Source organism: Nerophis ophidion, linkage group LG16 (assembly GCF_033978795.1).
Source record: "Nerophis ophidion isolate RoL-2023_Sa linkage group LG16, RoL_Noph_v1.0, whole genome shotgun sequence".
Classification (NCBI taxonomy): Eukaryota; Metazoa; Chordata; class Actinopteri; order Syngnathiformes; family Syngnathidae; genus Nerophis; species Nerophis ophidion.
The window spans coordinates 12,829,211-12,857,197 of NC_084626.1; the positions used below are offsets into that span (position 1 = coordinate 12,829,211).

At 41.3% G+C, this 27,987-nt stretch overlaps 1 protein-coding gene across 4 annotated transcripts in view; it reads left to right on the top strand.

Moving 5' to 3' along the window:
* The window catches only part of wnk2 (WNK lysine deficient protein kinase 2), a 139,976-nt gene that overhangs the window by 52,170 nt on the left and 59,819 nt on the right, over positions 1-27,987 (top strand). For all 4 annotated transcript variants that reach the window (XM_061874297.1, XM_061874295.1, XM_061874298.1 and 1 more), the window contains exons 7-9: positions 5,239-5,506; positions 6,621-6,904; positions 19,624-19,746. In XM_061874297.1, the coding sequence (XP_061730281.1) occupies positions 5,239-5,506; positions 6,621-6,904; positions 19,624-19,746 (675 nt within the window). The remainder of the gene's footprint in view (positions 1-5,238; positions 5,507-6,620; positions 6,905-19,623; positions 19,747-27,987) is intronic.

A 27,987-nucleotide genomic window follows, 5' to 3' on the forward strand; every position in this document is an offset into this window, starting at 1 on the left:
GGGCGTTTCCCCATTTCATCGCCAGAACAACTAAGTTAGCTTCCGTGGCTGGCCGACATCGTCTCACAAGATAGTTTGTCTTTAAATATCCTTCTTAAAAATGGCCTTGCAAATATATATCTGCTACCTAATCAACATTTTGTTCGCCTTAACCGCTATACCGGTATGGCTACAGCGCAACACTTCCCGCTTCCAGCTAAATTGAAAGTTGTGATTGGATAGTCACTTTGGAATGACAAGTGAGTATCCAATCACAGTTTCGTTAACATCAGGCTACTTGGATAGGCTACAGTCAACCACTTTTGATCTGATTGGGTATCGCAACTGTCTCTCAATTCTTTGTTCTCAAATTCATCCGCTAACTGCTGCATGTTCATATATTACCATATTCATCTGAATGCCAAATACTTGATACACAATAAAGTTTAAAGAGCGAGGAAACGAGCCGTGCTTATCCAAATAAACCCGAAAAATTATCCCTGCCCAGCTGGACCCAACAGCTAACAGTTCATTAAGTAAATCACTCTCTATATTGATCATGATACATGCAGCATCTCATGCAAGTTATTATTACACTGCCTGGCTAACTGTCTACAAACAAAACATGAAATGTGGGCTAATACTTAACTGACACTGTAATATGATTGTTCATGTTTTTTAGTCAGTCCAGATGAGTATCCAATCACAGGGCGCGTAAATGTCACGTTCAACCTTAGGCCAGGTAGTACTGACAACAACGAGTGATCTGATTGGCTATCGCAACTGTCTATCAACTGTATGTGCCCTTTCACTTACAGTGCATGGATGCCCGCATTGTTGATTCTGAAGGCCCCTGGCAGATTTCGTACAGCATGGCAACATTAGCTAGCTAAATTGTCATTGGATACAAACTAAAACTAAAAACAATAGCATTGGAAGGAGCATAATATGACCTGGAGAGAATATGGATACTTTTAGATATTTAGGGAAAGTAAATAAAAAAATAATTGAATCTTTAATTATCATGATAAACTACTACTTACTGCACAAGGTCTGCTGTCATTATGATGCTGACTGCTAGGATGTTCATATATTACCATTTACAAACCCCGTTTCCATATGAGTTGGGAAATTGTGTTAGATGTAAATATAAACGGAATACAATGATTTGCAAATCCTTTTCAACCCATATTCAGTTAAATGCACTACAAAGACAAGATATTTGATGTTTAAATTCATTAACTTAATTTTTTTTTTGCAAATAATAATTAACTTAGAATTTCATGGCTGCAACACGTGCCAAAGTAGTTGGGAAAGGGCATGTTCACCACTGTGTTACATCACTTTTTCTTTTATCAACACTCAATAAACGTTTGGGAACTGAGGAAACTAATTGTCGAAGCTTTGAAAGTTGAATTTTTTCCCATTCTTGTTTTATGTAGAGCTTCAGTCGTTCAACAGTCCGGGGTCTCTGCTGTCGTATTTTAGGCTTCATAATGCGCCACACATTTTCGATGGGAGACAGGTCTGGACTGCAGGCGGATCAGGAAAGTACCCACACTCTTTTTTTACGAAGCCACGCTGTTGTAACACATGCTGAATGTGGCTTGGCATTGACTTGCTGAAATAAGCAGGGGCATCCATGAAAATGAAGGCGCTTAGATGGCAGCATATGTTGTTTCAAAACTTGTATGTACCTTTCAGCATTAATGGTGCCTTCACAGATGTGTAAGTTACCCATGCCTTGGGCACTAATGCACCCCCATACCATCACAGATGCTGGCTTTTGAACTTTGCGTAGATAACAGTCTGGATGGTTCACTTCCCCTTTGGTCCGGATGACACAATGTCGAATATTTCCAAAAACAATTTGAAATGTGGACTCGTCAGACCACAGAACACTATTCCACTTTGCATCAGTCCATCTTAGATGATCTCGGGCCCAGAGAAGCCGGCGGAGTTTCTGGATGTTGCGCCTTGCATAGTAGAGCTTTCACTTGCACTTACAGATTTAGCGACGGACTGTATTTAGTGACAGTGGTATTCTGAAGTGTTCCTGAGCCCATGTGGTGATATCCTTTCGTGATTGATGTCGGTTTTTGATACAGTGCCGTCTGAGGGATCGAAGGTCACGCTCATTCAATGTTGGTTTCCGGCCATGCCGCTTATGTGCAGTGATTTCTCCAGATTCTCTGAACATTTTGATGATATTATGGACCGTAGATGTTGAAATCCCAAAATTTCTTGCAATTGCACTTTGAGAAACGTCATTCTTAAACTGTTTGACTATTTGCTCACGCAGTTGTGGACAAAGGGGTGTACTTTGCTCCATCCTTTCTTGTGAAAGACTGAGCAATTTTTGGGAAGCTGTTTTCATACCCAATCATGGCACCAACCTGTTCCCAATTAGCCTGCACACCTGTGGGATGTTTCAAATAAGTGTTTGGTGAGCATTCCTCAACTTTATCAGTATCTATTGCCACCTTTCCCAACTTCTTTGTCACGTGTTGCTGGCATCAAATTCTAAAGTTAATGATTATTTGCAACAAAAAAAGTTTGATCAGTTTGAACATCAAATATGTTTTTTTTGTTGTGCATTCAACTGAATATGGGTTGAAAATGATTTCCAAATCATGATATCCTTTCGTGATTGATGTCGGTTTTTGATACAGTGCCGTCTGAGGGGTCGAAGGTCACGATCATTCAATGTTGGTTTCTGGCCATGCCGCTTATGTGCAGTGATTTCTCCAGATTCTCTGAATATTTTGATGATATTATGGACCGTAGATGTTGAAATCCCAAAATTTCTTGCAATTGCTCTTTGAGAAACGTCATTCTTAAACTGTTTGACTATTTGCTCACGCAGTTGTGGACAAAGGGGTGTACTTTGCTCCATCCTTTCTTGTGAAAGACTGAGCATTTTTTGGGAAGCTGTTTTCATACCCAATCATGGCACCAACCTGTTCCCAATTAGCCTGCACACCTGTGGGATGTTTCAAATAAGTGTTTGATGAGCATTCCTCAACTTTATCAGTATCCATTGCCACCTTTCCCAACTTCTTTGTCACGTGTTGCTGGCATCAAATTTTAAAGTTAATGATTATTTGCAACAAAAAAAGTTTTATCAGTTTGAACATCAAATACGTTTTTTTTGTTGTGCATTCAACTGAATATGGGTTGAAAATGATTTCCAAATCATTGTATTCCGTTTGTATTTACATCTAACACAATTTCCAAACTCATATGGAAACGGGGATTGAAGATGAAGAATGACTCACAGTCCTTGTGAAAAAAAGGCGGATAGAACCAACCGTCTTTTTGTGTCATTCACTCCATTACCGGGTCTAAATTGGCTGTCAAAGTGTCTTCCTACTTCTGCTCTTCAAGTGAGAGGCAGGATTTATGTATTTCATGTATGTATGGAGGAGTTCTTAGCTCCATTTACTCGCGTGACACTTCATTGTACAATTCAATTCAATTTATTGTCATCGTCACAAGAATCAACAAAATTAAGTTAAGAGCATCAACACTGCATAGTTTGATGTAAAAGTGCCACATGTTCCTAAACCACAATATCCCCATAAATAACCGAATGTAAACGTTTAACAGATTAACAATTAACAATTATTCTTTTGGAACATTGTAACAGATACGTGGAGATGATGACAAGAGTGCAGCAATGCAAAGTCCAGTTCAGACCTATTGTTGGTGGATGTGGTTATTGTCCATAAGAGGGTGTTAGATGGAGTTGGGGAAAGAAGGAAGGGTAGTGGGTGGGGGTAATGTTCAGCAGCCTTATAGCCTGATGATACAGACTGTTGTTTTGGCCTGTGTGGATGGACCTCTACCTTCTGCCTGAGGGCAGCAGGTGGAACAGTTGATGGGCAGAGTGGTGAAGGTCATGCATGATGTTCTGCACTCTCCTCAGCACTAAATGAGCTCTAAGACAAAAGAAGGCATCACATTTGAGACATCGCCTGTAAGTAGATAGTTTAGGTGGAGGGTGAGTGTATGTGTCTTTGAATAATGCAACATTATTTTTGTGACATTCGATTCCATCCTTTGAATTAATCATCATGGAACAGAGTAGTTGGCGTATTTGTTATCAATGCCTGTCACTGAACTGTATACTATTTAGTTGTTACATCTTGTTTTCTTACACTTCGGAGTCTTATTTGCAAGTATTTATTAATTTCAGGTTTTTGCTCGAGTCTTGCCTTTGGAAGTGTTTATACTGTAAATATTTTACTTATTACACACCATCTGTTGGATTGTAATGTATCTTAGTAGTAGAATAGAATAGGACAAACTAATTGCTGGGTCCACTATGGACTGGACTCTTACATTATTAACTGTATCCACTCGGCATTCATTGCACCAGTCACCCGGGGGGTCCCCTTCAAGGTTTGTCGTTGTTCCCATTGGGTTGAGGTTTTTTTTGCCCTGATGTGAGATCTGAGCCAAAGATGTCGTTGTAGCTTGTGCATCCCTTTGAGACAATTTGTGATTAAAGGCTATATAAATAAACTTTGATTGATTGATATTTATCCCACCTTAAGAAAATGTAGTAATTGTAGTGCAGATTTTTAGATATAGTAACAAACATAAATTTAGTAAAAAACTAAAAATTAGTATTAACTAATAAATAATTCATCTTTGGTAAGGCTTGATGGCATTACCAAATATGTGGGAGACCCACCCACAGCATTTGTTTACATTCAGAAGTGTTAGCTCGCTGTTAGCAGTTAACTATTGTGTCCTCCTACACGGGGCCTGGCTGCGCAAAGACCGAAAAGCTAACATGGGTTCACCACTCATATGAGCGGGCAGGGTGAGATTGGCGGCATCCGAAAAGCAGGGCCCCAGGCGGTCTGATGGCAGGCTAATGCGGTTAATACAAACACTTGCATTATGTAAATAATGCTGTATAATAGACTGTATTTATATTATTCACTTGTAAAAACACCTAAGTTTATGTTTTTTTTGTGAGTGAACTGTGGTGATGAATTTCCCCCAGGGATCAGTAAAGTACTTTCTATTCTAGTCTATTCTATTGTATTCTATGTGTTTCTTTCACTATAAGACCTATATAAGGCATTTGATTTTTTGCGGCTCCAGACTGATTATTTTTTGTAGTTTTGGTCCAATTAATTAGTTTTGGCTATTATGTATACAGTCTTATTTGAATTCCGTACATTTACCAATCCTGAGCGTGTTTTGTATTTCCTAGCTAACATTGTCTCTTTTGCGTTCGTGCAGGTGGAGTCCGGCTTCTTCCTGGATTGCGACGTCAAGATTGTTGGCAAGTCGATCAGGGACCGCGTGGCTCTGATCAAATGGAGGCGGGAGCGCACCGCCTCATCGGGAAACGGCGAGGCGTCTGCGAAGAAGACGCAGCAGAACCTCCTTCAGGTGCCCGGTACTTCTCGACCGCAGGGGACAACGTTAGCCACCACTGACTATGAAGACCAGGAGACGGAGCAGCAGCTTTTGATTTGCAGTGTCCCAGTCACATTGTCCACCACATGTAAGAATGTTTCACTTTAATGTAGCATCATGATATGAACTAGTGATGGGTCACACCATACCGCCTTATAAAACACTGAGAACATAAGATACTGTGTCCCTCAATGTACAGTATGTATAACTTAAAAAAAAAAACATGGACAGATTCACCTGCTGTGTCATGTGACTTTGAAGCACCAAACTGTGTTTATCAGGAAGTGCTTATTTCTACAGCTTGTACTAAATGATGTCGGAAAAGTGGCGTGACGTGTTCCATATCCGTTTTTGTCTCCATCATTATTGTAAGTCAGGTGTGTCCAAAGTGTGGCCCAGTGCGCCATATGCAACCCACAATTTGCATTTTGTTCACCCGCAGCACATTGTCCAAATGAAATCAAATTAAAAGACGAGTAAAAAAATCAACAAAAAGTTGTACTGTATTGAGGAAAAAGCTGAAATTATATAATAATAATAATTATGCCTGTTATTAAAACTAATAATAATATGCTTTGTCGCCTACTATAGTAAAACTAGGCGAACACAAATATATATCATGTCTGTTTTTTGGCATTTTCTTTTACATAATAAAATATAAGATTGGCTTCTGCGTGCTTTAGCTTTTTGATGAAAAAAGTTTGGACCCTCCTGATCTAAATAGTACTACAAAAAATAACACTTTTCTGATCGTGGGGTCATTATGTTCATTCAGCGCCAAATAATGAATCAATAAAACTTTAATAAAAGTTGAATAAAAAACAACAGAAAATAAAGTTAAAATTCATAAAAGTATCACCGCAATCTCAAATACCAGAAGGAATATTGTTCTTGTTTTCTTGGGTACTATTTGGCTCATTGACCAGAGTTGCGTGTTTCACATTTCTTTCTGTGAAAAAACATAGCAAAAAATTTGCTAACAATTAATTCTATTTGCGGGTGAAATGTTTTTTTTTAATCCAGCCGATGATCATTATGAAACAGCAACAGAGTATCAGTACTGCTACTGACTGTGCAATACACTCACTGAGGTGTCATTTACCCATCACTAATATAAACAGCCAGCATGTGTCCTCCTCTGTCCTTGTCCACTCTCTGCCCTTCCTGTGATGACTTACCAACTTCACCATGTTCTCCTACAGCGGACAGCGGAGCGAGTTCCACCGTGCAGTCGGACAATCTCAGCAAACAGCAAAATGGCTGCTACCAGTCCCTGCCTGAGCTGGCATGCCCGGCGGCACAGGCGGTCTACAGTCCTCCTGAGCCTTTAGCGCAGCAAGGACCCCACCAGCAAGCCCTGGCACAGGCCTCGCGTGAGCAGTACACGCAAGACGCCACGCATCAGCAAACCACAGGTCAGCTGCATCCTGCGGCTTATCAACAACCTGCTGCACAACCGCACCTGGGTTTGGACGAGTCTCAAACAGTGAGTAATATGCTGTATGTAATATTGTTTTTCTCACCTCTAACCCACTTTTATGTTTGTTTTTGGTTAACTATGTTGGATCAGCGTCACTGCAATGATGCCTCTGTTAGCCATACAACTGCCTCAGGTTGTGATGTTGCCACTCAGGAGGCTGTTTGCGCACTGTCTTTCTCGACTCTTCACAAAGCTCTTTTTTTATCTTTTCCTCTCGTAAATTTTGTCATCAAAACTCAGCTAGTCGCTGCACTTCACCTCGGAAGCCGCAGCGACCCGGCATCCCACGCATCCATTGCGATGCTTGCATGTCTCTCCTCCAGGCGGGCAGGATAAGAAGATGTGGGTTTTTGAGACATGTGCGTGGTCACACTACTCAAATCCCCGAGGCTGCGTTATTCTCATCCTCCTGCTTCGATGTCATCAGAACGTCACTCTGCTTTTTTTTTTTCCCCCTCCCTCAGGGGTGGGACTTCGACAGGGCGGTTGCTGGTTGTTCCATCTCCATTGTAGGGGTCCCTGCGGGTGGGGTGGGTGGTTCCCACGGCCCTGCGCTGGGTGGTCCTGTGGCGGCCGACTTGGGTGGGGTGGCCTGGTGTGGACCGCGCCGTGCTCCCCGGGGGTGGGGGTGGGGTCGTAGGGGCCCGGGTGCTGGTGGGGCGGGGGCGGTCTTCCCGTCCGGGTACGGGGAGTCTCTGGGCCCCCCCGGGCGGGGCGTCCCATCTTTCTGCCCGTGTGTGGGGTTGTCTCTCGCTGGCTTGGGGTCTGGCCGTCCGCTGCTTCTCTCGTGCCCTGTCCTCTGCCGGGAGCGTCTGTCTGCGGCCTGCTGCTGGCTCTTCCGGGCGGCACGGTGGGCCGGGCTCTGGGGTTCCCATCGCTGGCCGGACTGGCCGTGTGGGGCCGGTGTATGGCGTCACATTATTGCCAAAAATCCAAGGGCATAAAAACTGATTCTTCACTTTGCGCGCGTGTGCGACACCCTTTTGCGCGCGCGCGCGGTGACACTTTGCGCGTGCGGTGCCTATATGTGCGCGCTCCGTCTCGGTCTGGCACCTCTCCTCGCGCTATCATGTTTGTTTTGGCACTTTGGGGGTGGGAATGGTTGGACGGCCCGTTCTTTCTGATTGGCTCTGAGCGCTGTCAGTCAATGGCAACGTGGCGGCCATCTTACCTCAGGCAGCTGGCCACGCCCAGTACATAGTTGTCAAGAAACATGTACTATTTAAATAACCATAACTTGCTCAATTTTCAACTCATTTCCAAACGGTTTGAATTGTTATAAATGTCAGGTTTTCATTGGGCTATCATGGCTGAACAAGTAAGTCTTACACTATTATCTCTCAGATTTAATTTGCCTAATGTATGGAGCTAGCTTTTTTTTTGTTTTTTTAAATACATATTTTTAACTCTGCCATCTGTACTGGTCTGGGCTGATATCTAATTTTCCATAGTTTGAGTTGTTTGCAGAAACGTAAATACTTTTTATCAGACGTGGGTAGAGTAGCCAGAAATTGTACTCAAGTAAGAGTACTGTTACTTTAGAGATTTATTACTCAAGTAAAAGTAAGGAGTAGTCACCCAAATATTTACTTGAGTAAAAGTAAAAAGTATGTTGTGAAAAAACTACTCAAGTACTGAGTAACTGATGAGTAACCTGTTCGTTTAATGATTACGGCAACAAATAATGCACAAAAACATAAAAATAGCAATGAGCAAATTCAGAGCCAGGAATATCTCTTAAGCAACTAAAACAATATTATATATTAAATAATAATACATTAACATAAAAAAAATTAAGGCAAATTGAGCCACAATAACTTAGCAGCACCATAGGCTCAGTAGGCATTGATTGATTGATTGATTGATTGATTGAAACTTGTATTAGTAGATTGCAGTACAGTACATATTCCGTACAATTGACCACTAAATGGTAACACCTCAATAAGTTTTTCAACGTTAATCAATTACTTAATAAATGACCAAGTCGAGGTGATCTACCTCATATATACATATACATATCACATATCATATATATACATATACATACACACATATCATATATATATATATATATATATATATATATATATATATATATATATATATATATATATATATACAGTATATAATTTATATTTATTTATTTTGCCGTTTTTGTTTACATGTTAAAGGTGTTTTAATGAATATACATGCATGTTTAACATAAAGATTCCTATCTTTCATGAAGACAAGAATATAAGTTGGTGTATTACCTGATTCTGATGACTTGCATTGATTGGAATCAGACAGTATAGTGCTGATAACGTCCCTGTTTTCAAATGGAGGAGAAAAGAAGTTCCTCCTTCCTGTCTAATACATCATGAAAGTCGTTGGTTTTTGGCATCTTATTTGTCCAGCTTCCATATTCGTTTTTATAAACTTTACAAGAAATACATTGGCGGCAAACTCCGTAGCTTGCTTGTTTGTTTGCGCTGGCTTTCGGAGACTCTTATTTTGTTAGCGCAGGCGTGATGGAGCGGCACTTTTTTTTGAAGACAGGAACTGTGCGATCAGTCTTTAGGCTTTTGACGGGAAGTACGGTTGAAATAAAAAGTGTCTTTTTTCCTTTACACTTTTGATTGATTGGTTGATTGATTGAAACTTTTATTAGTAGATTGCACAGTACAGTACATATTCCGTCCAGTTGACCACTAAATGGTAACGCCCCAATAAGTTTATCAACATGTCGGGTTCTACGTGTGACGGTCACGTGACTACCTGGCTCTGTTTGATTGGTCAAACGTCACCAGTGACTGCATGTGATTGGTGAAACACAAGCATGCGTAGTTCCTACTTTGAATGCGTGTCTGACAAAATCAAAACAAACAAAGCGTGCATTAACAGATCGATAAAAAAAAAAGTTGTGAGTAGCGACCTGATTGCAGATAAATGGAGCGGAGTAAAAGTAGCGTTTCTTCTCTATAAATATACTCAAGTAAAAGTAAAAGTATGTTGCATAAAAACTACTCTTAGGAGTACAATTTATCCCAAAAGTTACTCAAGTAGATGTAACGGAGTAAATGTAGCGCGTTACTACCCACCTCTGCTTTTTATAGTAATATTAAAACCATAATCATTAATTGTAGTGATAACCTGTCATTCAATATTCTACTAAAATAGTAATTGCAATCATAACATATTGATTTTGACACTTCATTAACTATGTGATATTCTCTCAACAGATGAGACATTACCTTCTTCAAAGACTTTTAGAATTTGCTTGTGTCAAGATCAATATCTCTCTTTTCATACACATACAACCAGTCCACACATGTCAGTCAATTATGGAAATTATATTTTCAAATATGTTTTCTTTCCTCACTTGTCTGTTTTAAAAAAATATATATATTTATTTAATACTTGTATATGTAAATGTTGAATGTATGCCACAATGTTGGACTATTAATTTTCTTTCCTCTATCTACTTTAAGTTTACACCAGAGTCTACCTGAACCCACTTATCTATGCGTACTTCACATCAGCACCACATGATTAGCATATGGGCCTAATTATTAATGTTATGATTGCAATTACTATTTTAGTAGAATAATGAATGACAGGTTATCACTACAATTAATGGATATGGTTTTAATATTACTTTAAAAAGTATTTAGGTGTCTGCAAACAACTCAAACTATGGACAATTAGATATAACAGCCCAGATCAGTAGAGATGGCAGAGTTAAAAATATGTATTTAAAAAAAAAAAAAAAAAAGCTAGCTCCATACATTAGGCAAATTAAATCTGAGAGATAATGGTATTAAAGACTTACTTGTTCAGCCATGATAGCCCCAAGAAAACGTGATTTCCTTTCTTTTTAATCCCATGGAACTGCCACGGACCTTTCATCATAGATATGAATAAACACTCCATGTTTCTCCATCTTACCTCGGACAGCTGTTTCCAATCATTTTATTGATGTCAATGGTACATGTACTATTTAAATATACATATACATACAATACTCTGACATTTATAACAAATCGAAAGGAGGAAAGAAAATTAATAGTCCCACTTTGTGGCATACATTCAATATTTCCATTTACAAATATTAAATAAAGAAAAATATTTTTTAAAACAGACAAGTGAGGAAAGAAAACATATTTGAAAATATAATTTCCATCATTGACTGACATGTGTGGACTGGTTGTATGTGTATGAAAATAGAGATATCTTAAAACTTCATTAACTATGTGATGTTCTCTCATCAGATGAGACATTACCTTCTTCAAAGACTTTTAGATAAAATTCAATTGGCATTTTCCACAACTCCACTAAATTTGGACTTTTTAGAATTTGTTTGTCGACAAGAGCTGTATTATTTTGATACATATTGACGATGACCCGCCCTGCTATACTTCTGATTGGCCCTGAGCGATTTTCGCCTGATCAATCAGAAAGGAGGGGCTGTGTAACAATAACCGCCCACAAAGTGCCAAAACGAAGACGGCGTGCGCGCACATTGGCACCGCGCGCACGCAAAAAGGCGCCGCGCACACGCTCAAAGACACATCGTGCACGCAAAAAGGCGCCGCACGCGTGCAAAAGGGTGTCGCGCAGGCGCACGAAGTGGAGAATCAGCGCGCGATAACAGTTTTTATGCGCTTGGATTTTTGGCACTAATGTGACGCCATACCGGTGGTCCCTGGTTCCCTGGGCGCCACACCTGCTGTTTGGGTTGGGCTCTCTGGGCGGCTAGGGCCGTACTCTGGCTCCTACGCACATTGGGAGTAAAATATATTGTACATACACACACACACACAAACACACACACACACACACACACACACACACACACACACACACGCACACACACACACACACACACACACACACACACACACACACACACACACACCGTTATAAATATAATTCAATATTCATACATACAAACGTACATACATTGGTACCTACGCTCCCACATACATACACAAATACAGTACATGCCTACATACTCCAAGTTCGTCCATCTACACGCACATTCATGGTACAAACATACACATACTGTACATATACACTCACTGTACATATAAATTTACGGTACAAACATTCATACACACATTCTGTTCATATACAAGTACATATACATACATACACTCATGCACATAATCACGTTTCATCAAACATATATCGACGTTGTTGCCATAGGGTAAACTGGGTACGACATGGCATACTGACAAAGCTTAACCCACTGTTACTATAACAATCTACAAGATTAATATAGGTTGCCCCTCTCTCTTCCCCTCCATCTTTCTGTATTCTTTTTTTTTTTTTCTCTAGTTATCATTATGTATACATATTGTTGCATCTGAACAACTATATTGTTGATAATATAGGTAAACTATTGGTATTGTTCATGATCAATAGCGCTTTTTCTTTTGGTATTTGTATTGCTCCAGTTGTAGTGTAAAAATGCTCATTGTCATTTCTATATTATTATTTATTTCACTAACTGCTTCTTTGATATCACTTTTACGATCATACAAACCCCGTTTCCGTATGAGTTTGGAAATTGTGTTGGATGTAAATATAAACGGAATACAATGATTTGCAAATCCTTTTCAACCCACATTTAATTGAATGCACTACAAAGACAAGATATTTGATGTTCAAACTCAGAAACTTTATTTTTTTTTTTGCAAATAATAATTAACTTAGAATTTCATGGCTACAACACGTGCCAAAGTAGTTGGGAAAGTGCATGTTCCTCACTGTGTTACATCACCTTTTCTTTTAACAACACTCAAAAAAGGTTTAGGAACTGACGAAATTAATTGTTGATGGTTTGAAAGTGAATTATTTCTCATTCTTGTTTTATGTAGAGCTTTATTCGTTCAACAGTCCGGTGTCTCCGCTGTCGTATTTTACGCTTCATAATGTGCGACACATTTTCGATGGGAGACAGGTCTTGACTGCAGGCAGGCCAGGAAGATACCCCCACTCTTTTACTACGAAACCTCGCTGTTGTAACACGTGGCTTGGCCTTGTCTTGCTGAAATAAGCAGGGGCGTCCATGATAACGTTGCTTGGATGACGTTGCTCCAAAACCTCTATGGACCATCCAGCATTAATGGTGCCTTCACAGATGTGTAACTTACCCATGCCTTGGGTACTAATACACCCCCATACCATCACAGATGCTGGCTTTTGAACTTTGGGCCTATAACAATCCGGATGGTTATTTTCCTCTTTGTTCCGGAGGACACCACGTCCACAGTTTCCAAATATAATTTGAAATGTGGACTCGTCAGACCACAGGGCACTTTTCCACTTTGCATCAGTCCATCTTAGATGAGCTCGGGCCCAGCGAAGCCAGCAGCGTTCCTTGGTGTTGTTGATAAATGGGTTTTGCTTTGCATAGTATTTTTAACTTGCACTTACAGATGTAGCAACCAACTGTAGTTACTGACAGTGGTTTTATGAAGTGTTCCTGAGCCCATGTAGTGATATCCTTTACACACTGATGTCGGTTTTTGATGCAGTACCGCCTGAGGGGTCAAAGGTCCGTAATATAATCGCTTACGTGCAGTGATTTTTCCAGATTCTCTGAACGTTTTCATGATTTTACGGACCGTAGATGGTAAAATCCCTAAATTCCTTGTAATAGCTCGTTGAGAAATGTTGTTCTAAAACTGTTCGACAATTTGCTTACAATTTGGTGACCCTCACCCCATCCTTGTTTGTGAATTACTTAGCATTTTATGGAAGCTGTTTTTATACCCAATCATGGCACTGACCTGTTCCCAATTAGCCTGCACACTTGTGGGATGTTCCAAATAAGTGTTTGATGAGTATTCCTCAACTTTATCAGTATTTATTGCCACCTTCCCAACTTCTTTGTCACCTTTTGCTGGCATCAAATTCTAAAGGTAATGATTATTTGAAAAAAAAAAATGTTTATCAGTTTCAACATCACATATCAATCAATCAATGTTTACTTATATAGCCTTAAATCACTAGTGTCTCAAAAGGCTGCACAAACCACTACGATATCCTCGGTAGGCCCACATAAGGGCAAGGAAAACTCACACCCAGTGGGATGTCGGTGACAATGATGACTATGAGAACCTTGGAGAGGAGGAAAGCAATGGATGTCGAGCGGGTCTAACATGATACTGTGAAAGTTCAATCCATAATGGATCCACACAGTCGCGAGAGTTCAGTCCAAAGCAGATCCGACACAGCAGCGAGAGTCCCGTTCACAGCGGAGCCAGCAGGAAAACATCCCAAGCGGAGGCGGATCAGCAGCGCAGAGATGTCCCCAGCCGATACACAGGCAAGCAGTACATGGCCACCGGATCGGACCGGACCCCCTCCACAAGGGAGAGTGGGACATAGGAGAAAAAGAAAAGAAACGGCAGATCAACTGGTCTAAAAAGGGAGTCTATTTAAAGGCTACAGTATACAAATGAGTTTTAAGGTGAGACTTAAAAGCTTCTACTGAGGTGGCATCTCAAACTTTTACCGGGAGGGCATTCCAGAGTACTGGAGCCCGAAATGAAAACGCTCTATAGCCCGCAGACTTTTTTTGGGCTTTGGGAATCACTAATAAGCCAGAGTCCTTTGAACGCAGATTTCTTGCCGGGACATATGGTACAATACAATCGGCAAGATAGCATGGAGCTAGACCGTGTAGTATTTTATATGTAAGTAGTAAAACCTTAAAGTCATATCTTAAGTGCACAGGAAGCCAGTGCAGGTGAGCCAGTACAGGCGTAATGTGATCAAACTTTCTTGTTCTTGTCAAAAGTCTAGCAGCCGCATTTTGTACCAACTGTAATCTTTTAATGCTAGACATGGGGAGACCCGAAAATAATACGTTACAGTAGTCGGGGCGAGACGTAACAAACGCATGGATAATGATCTCAGCGTCTTTAGTGGACAGAATGGAGCGAATTTTAGCGATATTACGGAGATGAAAGAAGGCCGTTTTAGTAACGCTTTTAATGTGTGCCTCAAAGGAGAGAGTTGGGTCGAAGATAATACCCAGATTCTTTACCGTGTCACCTTGTTTAATTGTTTGGTTGTCAAATGTTAGAGTTGTATTATTAAATAGAGGTCGGTGTCTAGCAGGACCGATAATCAGCATTTCCGTTTTTTTGGCGTTGAGTTGCAAAAAGTTAGCGGACATCCATTGTTTAATTTCATTAAGACACGCCTCCAGCTGACCACAATCCGGCGTGTTGGTCAGCTTTAGGGGCATGTAGAGTTGGGTGTCATCAGCATAACAGTGAAAGCTAACACCGTATTTGCGTATGATGTCACCTAGCGGCAGCATGTAGATGCTGAAGAGTGCAGGGCCAAGGACCGAACCCTGGGGAACTCCACATGTTACCTTAACGTAGTCCGAGGTCACATTGTTATGGGAGACGCACTGCATCCTATCAGTAAGATAAGAGTTAAACCAAGACAGGGCTAAGTCTGACATACCAATTCGTGTTTTGATACGTTCTAATAAAATATTATGATCGACGGTATCGAAAGCAGCGCTAAGATCGAGGAGCAGCAACATAGATGACGCATCAGAATCCATCGTTAGCAATAGATCATTAGTCAATTTTGCGAGGGCTGTCCCCGTAGAGTGATTTGCCCTGAAACCGGATTGAAAGGTTTAACATAGATTGTTAGACGCTAAGTGTTCATTTAACTGCTCCGCAACAATTTTTCGAGGATTTTTGAAATAAATGGAAGGTGAGACACCGGTCGGTAGTTTACCATGAGGTCAGGATTGAGGTTAGGTCTTTTAAGGAGAGGATGAATAACCGCTTTTTTAAATCAATCAATCAATCAATCAATCAATGTTTATTTATATAGCCCCAAATCACAAATGTCTCAAAGGACTGCACAAATTTTACGACTACAACATCCTCGGAAGAACCCACAAAAGGGCAATGAAAACTCACACCCAGTGGGCAGGGAGAATTCACATCCAGTGGGACCCCAGTGACAATGCTGACTATGAGAAACCCCCCCCCCCCCCCCCCCTCTAGGGGACCGAAAGCAATGGATGTCGAGCGGGTCTAACATGATACTGTGAAAGTTCAATCCATAGTGGCTCCAACACAGCCGCGAGAGTTCAGTTCAAGCAGATCCAAGACAGCAGCGAGAGTCCCGTCCACAGGAGACCATCTCAAGCGGAGGCGGATCAGCAGCGTAGAGATGTCCCCAACCGATACAGGCGAGCGGTCCATCCTGGGTCCCTGCTAGGGGAACAGTGCCCGAGGAAAGTGATAAGTTTATAATATTTAGCACTGATGGACCTAATAATACAAAGAGCTCCTTGATCAGTTTCCCAGGAAGAGGGTCAAGTAAACATGTTGTTTGTTTTATTCCATTTACACGTTGTAACAATTCCTCTAATGTTATTTCCTCAAAACGAGAGAAACTATTTTGGAGGGCAATATTCGCCGTATATACAGTCGTATCTGTGTTAATAGAACCCAGTTGTAGCTGGGACGCATTGTCTTTAATCTCCTTTCTAATGACTTAAATTTTCTTATTAAAGAATTGCATAAAGTCATCAGCTGAGTGGGTGGAGCTACTGGACGGGGTTAATGACTTCAATTTTCTTATTAAAGAATTGCATAAAGTCATCAGCTGAGTGGGTGGAGCTACTAGACGGGGTCCCTTGTTGGGTTAGCGATGCTACCGTACTAAACAAAAATTTGGGATCGTTTTTATTACGGTGGATGAGATTTGAGTAATATTTAGCTTTAGCTAAGGTAAGCATGCATTTATAAGTTATTAAACTATCACTCCATGCTTGATGGTGCACCTCAAGTTTAGTCGTGCGCCATTTGCGTTCCAGCTTTCTACATAATAATTTCTGAGCTCTAGTTTCTTCTGTAAACCACAGGGTACGCTTTTTTGGAACCTTTTTTAACTTTAGCGGTGCTATGTTATCAATGGTTTCGCGCAGGGCGTTGTTAAAGTTGTTAGTGAGGTTATCAATAGAGCCCACATACTTTGGGAATGGTGCCATTACCGAGGGCAGTAGGTCAGCAAGAGTTGTCGTTGTGGCCGTATTAATGTTGCGGCTGCTATAGCAGTTATTATTGTTATTAGTTTGACGAACAGGGGTCTGAACCTCACATTTTATAAGGTAATGATCGGACAATACTTTAGTATACGGGAGTATTGTAACTTTAGAAACGGTGATACCCCTGACAAGCACTAGGTCTATCGTATTACCGTTGCGATGCGTGGGTTCATTTATTATTTGTGTAAGACCACAGCTATCAATTATAGTCTGGAGCGCTACGCACGGTGGGTCCGATGGGGTATTCATATGGATATTAAAGTCCCACATTATGATTATAGTATAGGGCTTGCATCACTAGATCAGCAACGAACTCTGAGAATTCATTGATAAAGTCCGAATAGGGCCCTGGGGGGCGGTAGATAACAGCCAGGTGTAGAGGCAGCGGTGTGACAGACCTCATAGTAAGCACCTAAAACGATTTATATTTATTATTTATGTTAGGACTAAGGTAAAAGTTTTCGTTGTATATTAGTGCGACCCCCCCACCCCTTTTAAGGGGACGGGCAATGTGCGCGTGTGTAAAGTTAGGAGGACATGCCTCATTTAGCGCAAAAAATTGTTCGGTTTAAGCCAGGTTTCGCTGAGACCGATGACGTTAAGATTGTTGTCTCTAATGATATCATTAACTAACAACGTTTTGGGAGACAATGATCTTATGTTTAAAAAACCTATATTATAGGTAGTGGGCTGTTTTAGGGAATTTTTGATCAAATTATCCGTAGTAGCAATATTAATAATGTTGTGTTTATTATGCCCAGTGCACTTAATATAATTACGACCATATCTAGGAATTGATACGACGGGAATTTTCCGATTGTTTGTTTGTTGCTTTGATAAACTGCACACATCATAGTTGCCACCTCAGTAGAACACATGTCCAACTCTGAAACAATCAAAGCAGAAAAAACTTGTTCTAATTTAACTGACTCCTTACCCAGACCAGTAGCCTCGCATCTTCCATTTAAATCCGGCTTCAGGATGGAGGGAAGTGGTGTTCTGTGGGGATTAGCCTTCTGCTTTATTTTTAGCCCCGCTCGGCATCCGCGTTTCAGATCACACCGCTGGCGTCTGCTCCGTAGACGGCCCCCGCTGCTACTATACTCCGCTGCTTCACAGGCCGCTGGATGTAGCCAGCGAAGTATTCCCGTGCTAGTTAGCAGGTCTAGCAAGCACGCGTCTATCAGTCCAAAACGGCCCGATATGTCCACATCCAGAAGTGTCTGGCGGGCGTACGTGATCACGGAGTGACCACGATGTGAGCCAGCCATAAAGTTTGTAGAATTGTCCGGTATTTCTGCCAAATGTTCCATATTTAGCAAGAGCTCCTCGAAGTCGCAGCCAGTCCGGGCGCCGCCATCTTGGAATATGTTGTCTTTGTAGCATATTCAACGTAATATGGGTTGAAAATGATTTGCAAATCATTGTATTCCGTTTATACACACATCTAACATAATTTCCCAACTCATATGGATACGGGGTTTGTATTTGTACATATCGTATGTGCTGGTGTTGTTCTATTGTTGTTGTTGTTTTTGTTGTTATTGTTGTGTTTGCTGGTGTTGTTTTTGTCTCTCTGTCTAATCCCCCTCTTATCCCCACAATTTCCCCTTCTGTCTTCTTTTTCTTCTCTTTCTATCCCTTCCTGCTCCGGCCCGGCTGCACCAAATGATCATATAAATATATTTAATAAAGTCAAATTCAAATAAGGCAACAAGAGAAGTATCCCACACTTCTTTTTTGTAAAGTAAATCTGAACAGCCGATATGGGCATCTACATCAACTATATGATTTGCCTGAGAAGCTGGACAGGACAAAACAAAAAACAAACAAAAAAGACCGTCACTCGCCGCCGTTGATTTGACACAGCGTACCTTCAAGTGCTACATCGTGTATACGAGGACACCTCAGTGTCCTTAACCACTGCATCACATCGTCGGCCTCAGAACAAATTCTCCAACCCTCCCAGAAGTGAAGTGAAGTGAAGTGAATTATATTTATATAGCGCTTTTTCTCTAGTGACTCAAAGTGCTTTACATAGTGAAACCCAATATCTAAGTTACATTTAAACCAGTGTGGGTGGCACTGGGAGCAGGTGGGTAAAGTGTCTTGCCCAAGGACACGACGGCAGTGACTAGGATGGCGGAAGCGGGGATTGAACCTGGGACCCTCAAGTTGCTGGCACGGCCGCTCTACCAACCGAGCTATACCACTCGCCAAAAGGGGGTGATGACTGTCAAGCTGCCCACTAGGTTGATCGTGCAGACAAGAGTCTTCAAGTTCCACCATTATCTAACGGGAGATGTGTGTTTTCAGCACATATGAGCAAAGGCAGAGCAGATCCGCTAGCTTAGAGAAGCAGGCTGTAGGGTAAACAGTAAACACTGTCACTTCAGCAGCTTGCTGCCTTGTTTATGACGCCCGCAGCTCTGTAACCAACAAATGGAAAAGACAAGACTCCTGCTGCTGCGATTTCACCTTCTCCGTTCCGCCTTATTCTGGATTCCTGCCTACAAAATCCTTCCTGTTGCTTGCTTTGGGCACAGTAAGCATGTTGGTTTTGAGCTTGGTTTGTGCCAGTAATAGCTGTGAACCCTTGCTGCATTCTCAGTCACCCTGTCCAGTAAACGTTTTTATTTTCTGACAGATGGTTTCTGCTCCGTCCACGCCGGCCCCTGCTGCACACAAGAGTAGAAAGACAGCACAAAGCTTCACAACTGCAACGCCCATTGTACAGACGCAGCTCACTGCCCATATCGGCCAGGACCAGGTACTGTTGTCCCGTGAAACATTGAGGCTACAGTATGTACCGTATTTTTCGGACTACAAGACGCACTTAAAATCCTTTCATTTTCTCAAAACTCAACAGTGCGCAGTATAACTACATTAGTTATACTGCGCACTGTTGAGTAGTTATAATTTGGGTTGTGCTTACCAACCTCAAAGCTATTTTATTTGGTACATGGTAAAATGATAAGTTTGACCAGTAGATGGCAGTTAAACATAGACTGCAATATGATGGCGGTCACACATAAGAGATACGTGTAGACTGCAATATGATGGCAGTCACACATAACAAATACGTGAAGATTGCAATATGACTCAAGTAAACAACAACCAAATATTATATTTTCCATTCAAAATATAAAACATTACACACAGCTCTCAAAAATGTATCAAAATGTTTTAGTACGACTTTGGTAAGCTATGAAGCCACACCGCTTGATAGATTGTACTGTGCTTCAACATAAAAGTATATTATTATGGTGTGGGCATAAGGTAAGACATATTGTCTGGCCTTTTGTTTGGCAATATTATACAAAAGCAACTTTTCTTATCTTCTGGTACCTGCTGATCTGTATTTGGGATCTGCATAAGTCCTGAAAACTTGCATGCATCCGCCTTTGCAGTCCGTACCAACACCATAGTCGATAAGCTTCTTCTTTTTCTCTATCTTCTTGTTTTGGGACATTCATCCTCCGCTGTTGAACTCCCCATGAAAGCGCTAAAACATACCGGTGTAGTGAGTTTACATTATTCACCCAAGGAACTTTAGTTATTAGAGAATTCCGGTTGGACGTTTTTTCACGGGACACACCAGTTGCACTAGTGAGCCACAGATGACATGCTGCTCCGCTATTGATTTAAGTAAAATCTGAATGTGATTAAAACGGTTAGCTCCATCTTTTGACACTTCCTCCACTCCCGTCCTTGCATGCTACACCACTACAACAATGATGACGGACAAAAGACGCTGCCGAAGTTGAGCCACGTACAAACCCCGTTTCCATATGAGTTGGGTAATCGTGTTAGATGTAAATATAAACGGAATACAATGATTTGCAAATCATTTTCAACCCATATTCAGTTGAATATGCTACAGCACTTTTTCTGCAGGCGAGCTACTTTTCAATTGACCAACTCGAGGGGATCTACCTCATTTATATATATCCTTTATATTTATTTATTTATGAAAGAGACATTTCTGTAAACAAGTTAAATGTGTTTAATGATCATACAAGCATGTGTAACACATATAGATGTCTTTCTTTCACGAAGACAAGAATATAAGTTGGTGTATTACCTGATTCTGATGACTTGCATTGATTGGAATCAGACAGTAATGATGATAACGCCCACATTTTCAAATGGAGGAGAAAAAAAGTTGTCCTTTCTGTACCACATGAAAGTGGTTGGTTTTTGGCATCTAATTCATCCAGCTTCCATACACTTTACAAGAAAAACATTGGCGGCAAATTCCGTAGCTTGCTTGATTGACATTCACGGCACCCGAGGGTCTTGTGAGATGACGCTGGCTGCTGCCAGTTCATTATTATGAAAAAAGGACAGAGAGGAAGGCGAGAAACTGTGTCCTGAGTAAGACACTTCACCCTTGCTCTTGATGGGTGCAGCTCAGCGCCTTGCATGGCAGCTCCCTCCATCAGTGTGTGAACGTGTAAATGTGGAAGTAGTGTCTAAGCGCTTTGAGTACCTTGAAGGTAGAAAAGCGCTATACAAGTCCAACCCATTTATCATTTATTTAAAAGGCTCAGAGAATCTGGAGAAATCACTGAACATAAGCGATGATATAACGGACCTTCGTTACCTCAGGCGGTACTGCATCAAAAAGCGACATTAGTGTGTAAAGGATATCACCACATGGGCTCAGGAACACTTCAGAAAACCACTGTCAGTGACTACAGTTTGTCGCTATATCTGTGAGTGCAAGTTAAAACTACTATGCAAAGCCAAAGCCATTTATCAATGACACCCAGAAAAGCCGCCGGCTTCTCTTGGCCCGAGCTCAGCTAAGATGGACTGATGCAAAGTGCAAAAGTGTTCTGTGGTCTGACGAGTCCACATTTCAAATTGTTTTTTGGAAACGATGAAAGTCGTGTCCTCCGGACCAAAGATGAAAAGAACCATCAGGATTGTTCTAGGGGCAACGTTGAAAAGCCAGCATCTGTGATGGTTTGGGGGTATATTAATGCCCAAGACATGGGTAACTTACACATCTGTGAAGGCGACATTAATGCTGAAAGGTACATACAGGTTTTGGAGCAACATATGTTGTCATCCAAGAAACGTTATCATGGACGCCCTTGCTTATTTCAGCAAGACAATACCAAGTCATTTGTTACAACAGCGTGGCTTCATAGTAAAAGAGTGCGGGTACTAGACTGCTCTGCCTGTAGTCCAGACCTGTCTCCCATTAAAAATGTGTGGCACATCATGAAGCCTAAAATACCACAACGGAGACCCCGGACTGTTGAACAACTTAAGCTGTGCATAAAACAAGAATGGGAAAGAATTCCACCTAAAAAGCTTCAAAAATGTGCCTCCTCAGTTCCCAAAGGTTTATTGAGTGTTGTTAAAAGAAAAGGTGATGTAACACAGTGGTGAACATGCCCTTTCCCAACTATTTTGGCACGTGTTGCAGCCATGAAATTCTAAGTTAATTATTATTTGCAAAAAAAAAATAAGATTATGTGTTTGAACATCAAATATGTTGTCTTTGTAGTGCATTCAATTGAATATGGGTTGAAAAGGATTTGCAAATCATTGTATTCTGTTTATATTTACATCTAACACAATTTCCCAACTCATATGGAAACGGGGTGTGTAAATAAGACCACCCAAAAAACGGCGCATCCTGGAGCGACTGTCAGAAAGCGGCTTGAAGATGATCTGTAAAACATAATCTATGCAACATTACTGTATGACCAAAGAACCACCATTACACGTTATGTAGAACATAAGGAAATCAAAGATGAATTTTGGTATTAAATACGATTGCAAACATACTAAACCACTTCTCTAAGCAAACAAAGGCTCCTAATTTGTTTGCTGACGTATGCAGTAACATATTGTGTCATTTCTCATGGTATTATTTTGTGAAAATTATGAGGGACAAGTGGTAGAAAATTGATTATTAATCTACTGCCATCAGTGTGTGAATGTGTGTGTAAATGTGTGAATGGGTGAATGTGGAAATACTGTCAAAGCGCTTTGGGCTCTTTAAAAAGGGGTAGAAAAGCGCTATACAAGTACAACCATTTACCATTTGTCCATTTACTGTTAATATTAAGTTAAGTTAAAGTTAAAGTACCAATGATTGTCACACACACACACACTAGGTGTGGTGAAATTTGTCCTCTGCATTTGACCCATCTCCTTAGTCACCCCCTGGGAGGTGAGGGGCGCAGTGGGCAGCAGCGGTGCCGCACCAGGGAATAATTTTTGGTGATTTAACCCCCAATTCCAACCCTTGATGCTGAGTGCCAAGCAGGGAGGTAATGGGTCCCATTTTTATAGTCTTTGGTATGACTCGGCGGGGGTTTGAACTCACACCCTACCGATCTCAGGGCGGACACTCTAACCACTAGGCCACTGAGTAGTGTAATAATCACTTATTCTTCTGTTGTTTGAATACTTTACATTAGTTTTATATCACACTACAAATTTTGGTATCAGTCCAATACCAAGATGTTACAGGATCATACATTGGTCATTTGTAAAGTTCTCCTGTGTTCAGGGATGTATTTCCTGACTTTATAAACAATAAAAAAGACAAAGAGTTTGTGATAATAAAAAATATCAACGTAATCAATGTAGTAGCAACTATGTATGGATCTTGTACGTGGAATCGTTACAGTCGATGTCTGTGTAGACCCATCCACAGCATTTGTTTACATTCAGGAGCGCTAAATTGCTGTTAGTGCTTAAGTATTGTATCCTCCTACAGTGTGTAGTGAAGCATGTTTTGCTATTCTTCACCCTATAGGGATAATACTTGAAAGAATGTAGTTTATTTGTCACCATGGCGGCGAGGATTAGTCATTTAGTAGTAGGTAAAACACTACCGACTGCAGATGGACGTTAAACGCCAGCTAGCAAATGGTTAACAAGAGCAAGAGCATAGAACCTCTTGCAGAGCGGCGCTTCAGTGTTTATACTTAATCGGTAGTTTTTAAGCCAAAATGTGTCTAAGTTTTTATTTGTAACTTTTGGTAATGCACATTCACTTAAGGGGGGAGGAGTATATTTATAGCTAGAATTCAATGAAGTTCAAGTATTTCTTATATATATATATCTATAGATATATATATAGATATAGATATAGATATATATAGAACAGTACACAGTAATGAAAACACAGTTGTTTTACTAACTGTACTGTACTTGCTGCTTACTTAGAAAAAAATAACACTTACTTTTCACTATTTAAGTAGCCTTTGTTCTGCCATTTGAGTACTGGCGAGCGATCTCTGAATCCGAGAACATGTCCTTCATGGATTTGTTGCAAACATCCGCAAATGAGAACGGGATGTTTCTTGCAGCTATCAGCATAGTCAGCTTTGTCCCCGCATGTTACACCCTCGTATCTCCATTTAGCAAGGTGGCCCATAATACTGGGCTGTGACCGGTGCTGCGTTGCCGCAGCCTTGTGCTTCACTGACCGTTCATGAGTGACTAAATCCATTCGGCCACAGTGTTATGGGTTATAGATAAACCTATGGATAATGGAGACATATATAATAGTCTCCTTTTCAGGTTAGAGTGGTCGCTAAAGGCAGTCCCTTTAAGGCACGCCCCCAAAATTGTTGTCCGGCTGGAAATCAGGAGAAATTCAGGAGAATGGTTGCCTCGGGAGATTTTCGGGAGAGGCACTGAAATTCGTGAGTCTCCCGGAAAATTTGGGAGGGTTGGCAAGTGTTGGTTGAGGGGTGTGGGGTTTAGAGCTCACTGAGAGCATATACCAAAAGGATCCACAAAAAAATACTGTGGTATTTTTACGTCTGTTTGTTTTTTTCAGTTCAACATTTTACAATACCAATTTTGTACTTGTTTCACTGTCAATACAGCTTTCTCTACAATGGCAAAAATGTTATTCACTACCAAAATTTACCGACAGTGTTCTGGCTCTGTATGAAACAGGCTCAGGTCACTCTTGTAATCAGACAGATTTGCTCGCATCCATCGTGTAGGGCTGGGCGATATGGCCTTTTTTTAATATCTCGATATTTTTAGGCCATATCACGATACATGATATATATCCTTTATATAGTACTAGCACTCTTCCTTCTCTAGCAGGTGACTTTTCAAATGATGCTACATATTAGCAATAATGCTATTTTTTGTAGCAATGCATTTGCCCCACACTTTACAAATTACGGTTGTCTGATCGACATATTCCCACTTGAAGCCAAACCACCGCCAGACGATGGACCCCCTGCTGTTTTTCTTGGGAATTAATTCTTCCTTCATTTGTTACCAGATTCGCACCTTCTTTCTTTCATATTACCACTCGCACCACAGCTAACGTGACCCATGCTGCTACCTCTCTGCTCCGCGAGGGCGTATACGTATGTGACGTATGTAAGAAGGTGCGCTTGCTGTCTGTGAGAAGGAGAGACAACAAAGAGTGGGAAGAGTCTGTAGTGTAATACCAGCAGGTAAAAGCAACTGCGTGAGAACGTATACTCGAATATCATGATAAAGTCATTTTCTATATCGCACAGAGACAAACCCGCAATATATCGACTATATCGATATATCACCCAGCCCTACCATCATGTAACTTTTACCTCATGCATTAGGGTTTGTTATAGGAAACAGTGACATGACTTCTTTCTCGCTGGGATACTTTTAGTCGCACATCCATAGGAAAAAACATGCAACTTTCATTCCTAACCCACAATGACTTAAGCGGAGGAAATTACGGGTTGTTCACATTTGTGGTTGTGGTTTTCTCAGGGTAATAAGTACACTAGTGCGTTTGCTCTGTTAGTTTGTTTTTGTTGGCCAACACGACAACACCGCTCTTTAGACGTATACCACCACCTACCGGGCAGAAGTTTTAGAACTATTCATAAACCAGTAAATATGTCTAAACTTTTGAGTGGTACTATACATTTAACCACAATCTTTACTTTCATTGCTATCAATGTGATTGTTGTAAACTATAGTAAAGTGACCGTATTTTAATTATTTTTGCCTAGTATACAACCACAATGGATTTGAAATAAAGTAAAGAAATCAGCATATGATTTTTTTTCACTTTAAATTAAAGAGGCAATTATTGCATTTACCATTTGAGAATTACAGCTACAGATACATTACGTAGACAATATTTATTTCATTTTCAGTGATCCTACCTATCTAATTGTACATTTTTTAATCTCTAAATACTTTTAAATCCTTTTTAAAAACACTTATTTGCACTGGCTTTTAACACAAGCTGAGCTGGACAGTTTAATGCAACGGTCCACAAACTTTTTGACTCGAGGGGCCACATTACACACACACACACACACACACACACACACACACACACACACACACACACACACACACACACACACACATTTATATATATATATATATATATATATATATGTATGTGTATATACATATGTATGTGTATATACATATGTATGTGTATATACATATGTATGTGTATATACATATGTATGTGTATATACATGTGTATATATGTATGTATATATACATATGTATGTGTGTATATATATGAGGAAGCGGCAGAGAGGAAGAAAACAAAGTACCAACAACTTGTCCAGGACTGCCGGGACAAGGGGTGGACAGCATGGCTGATGACAGTGGAAGTTGGTTGTCGAGGATTCCCTGCGCAATCTGTGTGGAATATGATGACAAAGGTTGGATTGAGAGGTCACTTGAGAAAAACAGCCGTTCGTAGGCTGGGAGAAGCGGCGGAGAGAGCCTCCTGTTGGTTCTGGCATAAAAGAGAGGACAATAGCTCGAAGCCTGGATGAGAGGAGCAGTGATCTGGCCAATCACTGCTGACCCACCAACCGGAGAGTGTTGTGGTTAAGGGTCGAAACACTTGGTGAACGTTGGGGACCACCTGATGACCTCTTGTCCAGGCCAAAGCTTTATCCATTAGAAATGGATTATAATAGCATCTTTGATGTATTTGCAAACTGAACTCCCTGGGCAACCAGTGACTTCCAGGAAAGTCTGGATGACAACCGAGAAAGGTCGGTGACGCTGGAGAGACAGCTGACCTCCAGGAAAGACTGGCGGGGTAACAGGGGCCAGCAACTCCTGTTGCAGCACTCGCAAGAGGGCACCAAGCAAGCTACCAAACGTACAAATAAGCAATACCCCCAGAGTCTCCCGAAAGGGGGGGAGGGTGAGAGACTCGCTAGGACAGATTCAACGGCAACGACAAGGACAGTGACACGGACACAGGGAAGGCTCAAACAGACCACCTTGACTGGGGAGGCAAGGGAAGTGAAGTGCAATTGCGGAAAGATCTGCAAAGGTGCGAGAGGGCTCAAAATACACCAAAGCAAGGCCAAGGACAAGGCCAAGTGTGGACAGGGACGGACACAGGCACACCGCTCAGACGAACAGTCTGGTGAGACGCAGGAGAACCCTAGGCAGGAAGCAAACCATAGTCCTAGAGATCTCTCAGTGCTTGCAATCCCCCAAAACCCCACAAGGACAACCTCAACTGCCATCCCAGAAAGCCCACCCCAGCCAACGAAGGAAAGAATCAAGTGGCCTAAGATGAGTGAGACCAAGGAGTGGTCCATGCTCGATGAAGATCTGGAAAGGGTGCTTGAAATGGTTCAAGCAGGTTCAGTAGAAAGGAAGGTGGATTCACTCACAGCCATCACCTACAACTTGGGAAAAGAGCGGTTTGCAACAGTGCCAAGGAGAGAGAACAAAGCCAGACCAGAAAAGCAGGAAAACAAAAGAGAAAGAAAGATCAAACAACTTCGGAAGGAGATTAAAACCCTGAGAAAGCAATTCAAATTGGCAAGCATGGGAGAAAAGGAAGGTATAAAAGAACTGACAGCCAGCCTCCGCGAGCAGCTCATCAGGCTGAGAAGGGCTGAAGGGCAAAGTCGGAAAAGGCAGGAAGCTGCACGAGCCCAGTTCATAAAAGACCCCTACCGCTTCACCAAGTCACTTTTGGGAGAGGCGAGGTCAGGGACTCTAACAAGTTCTAAGGAGGAGGTGG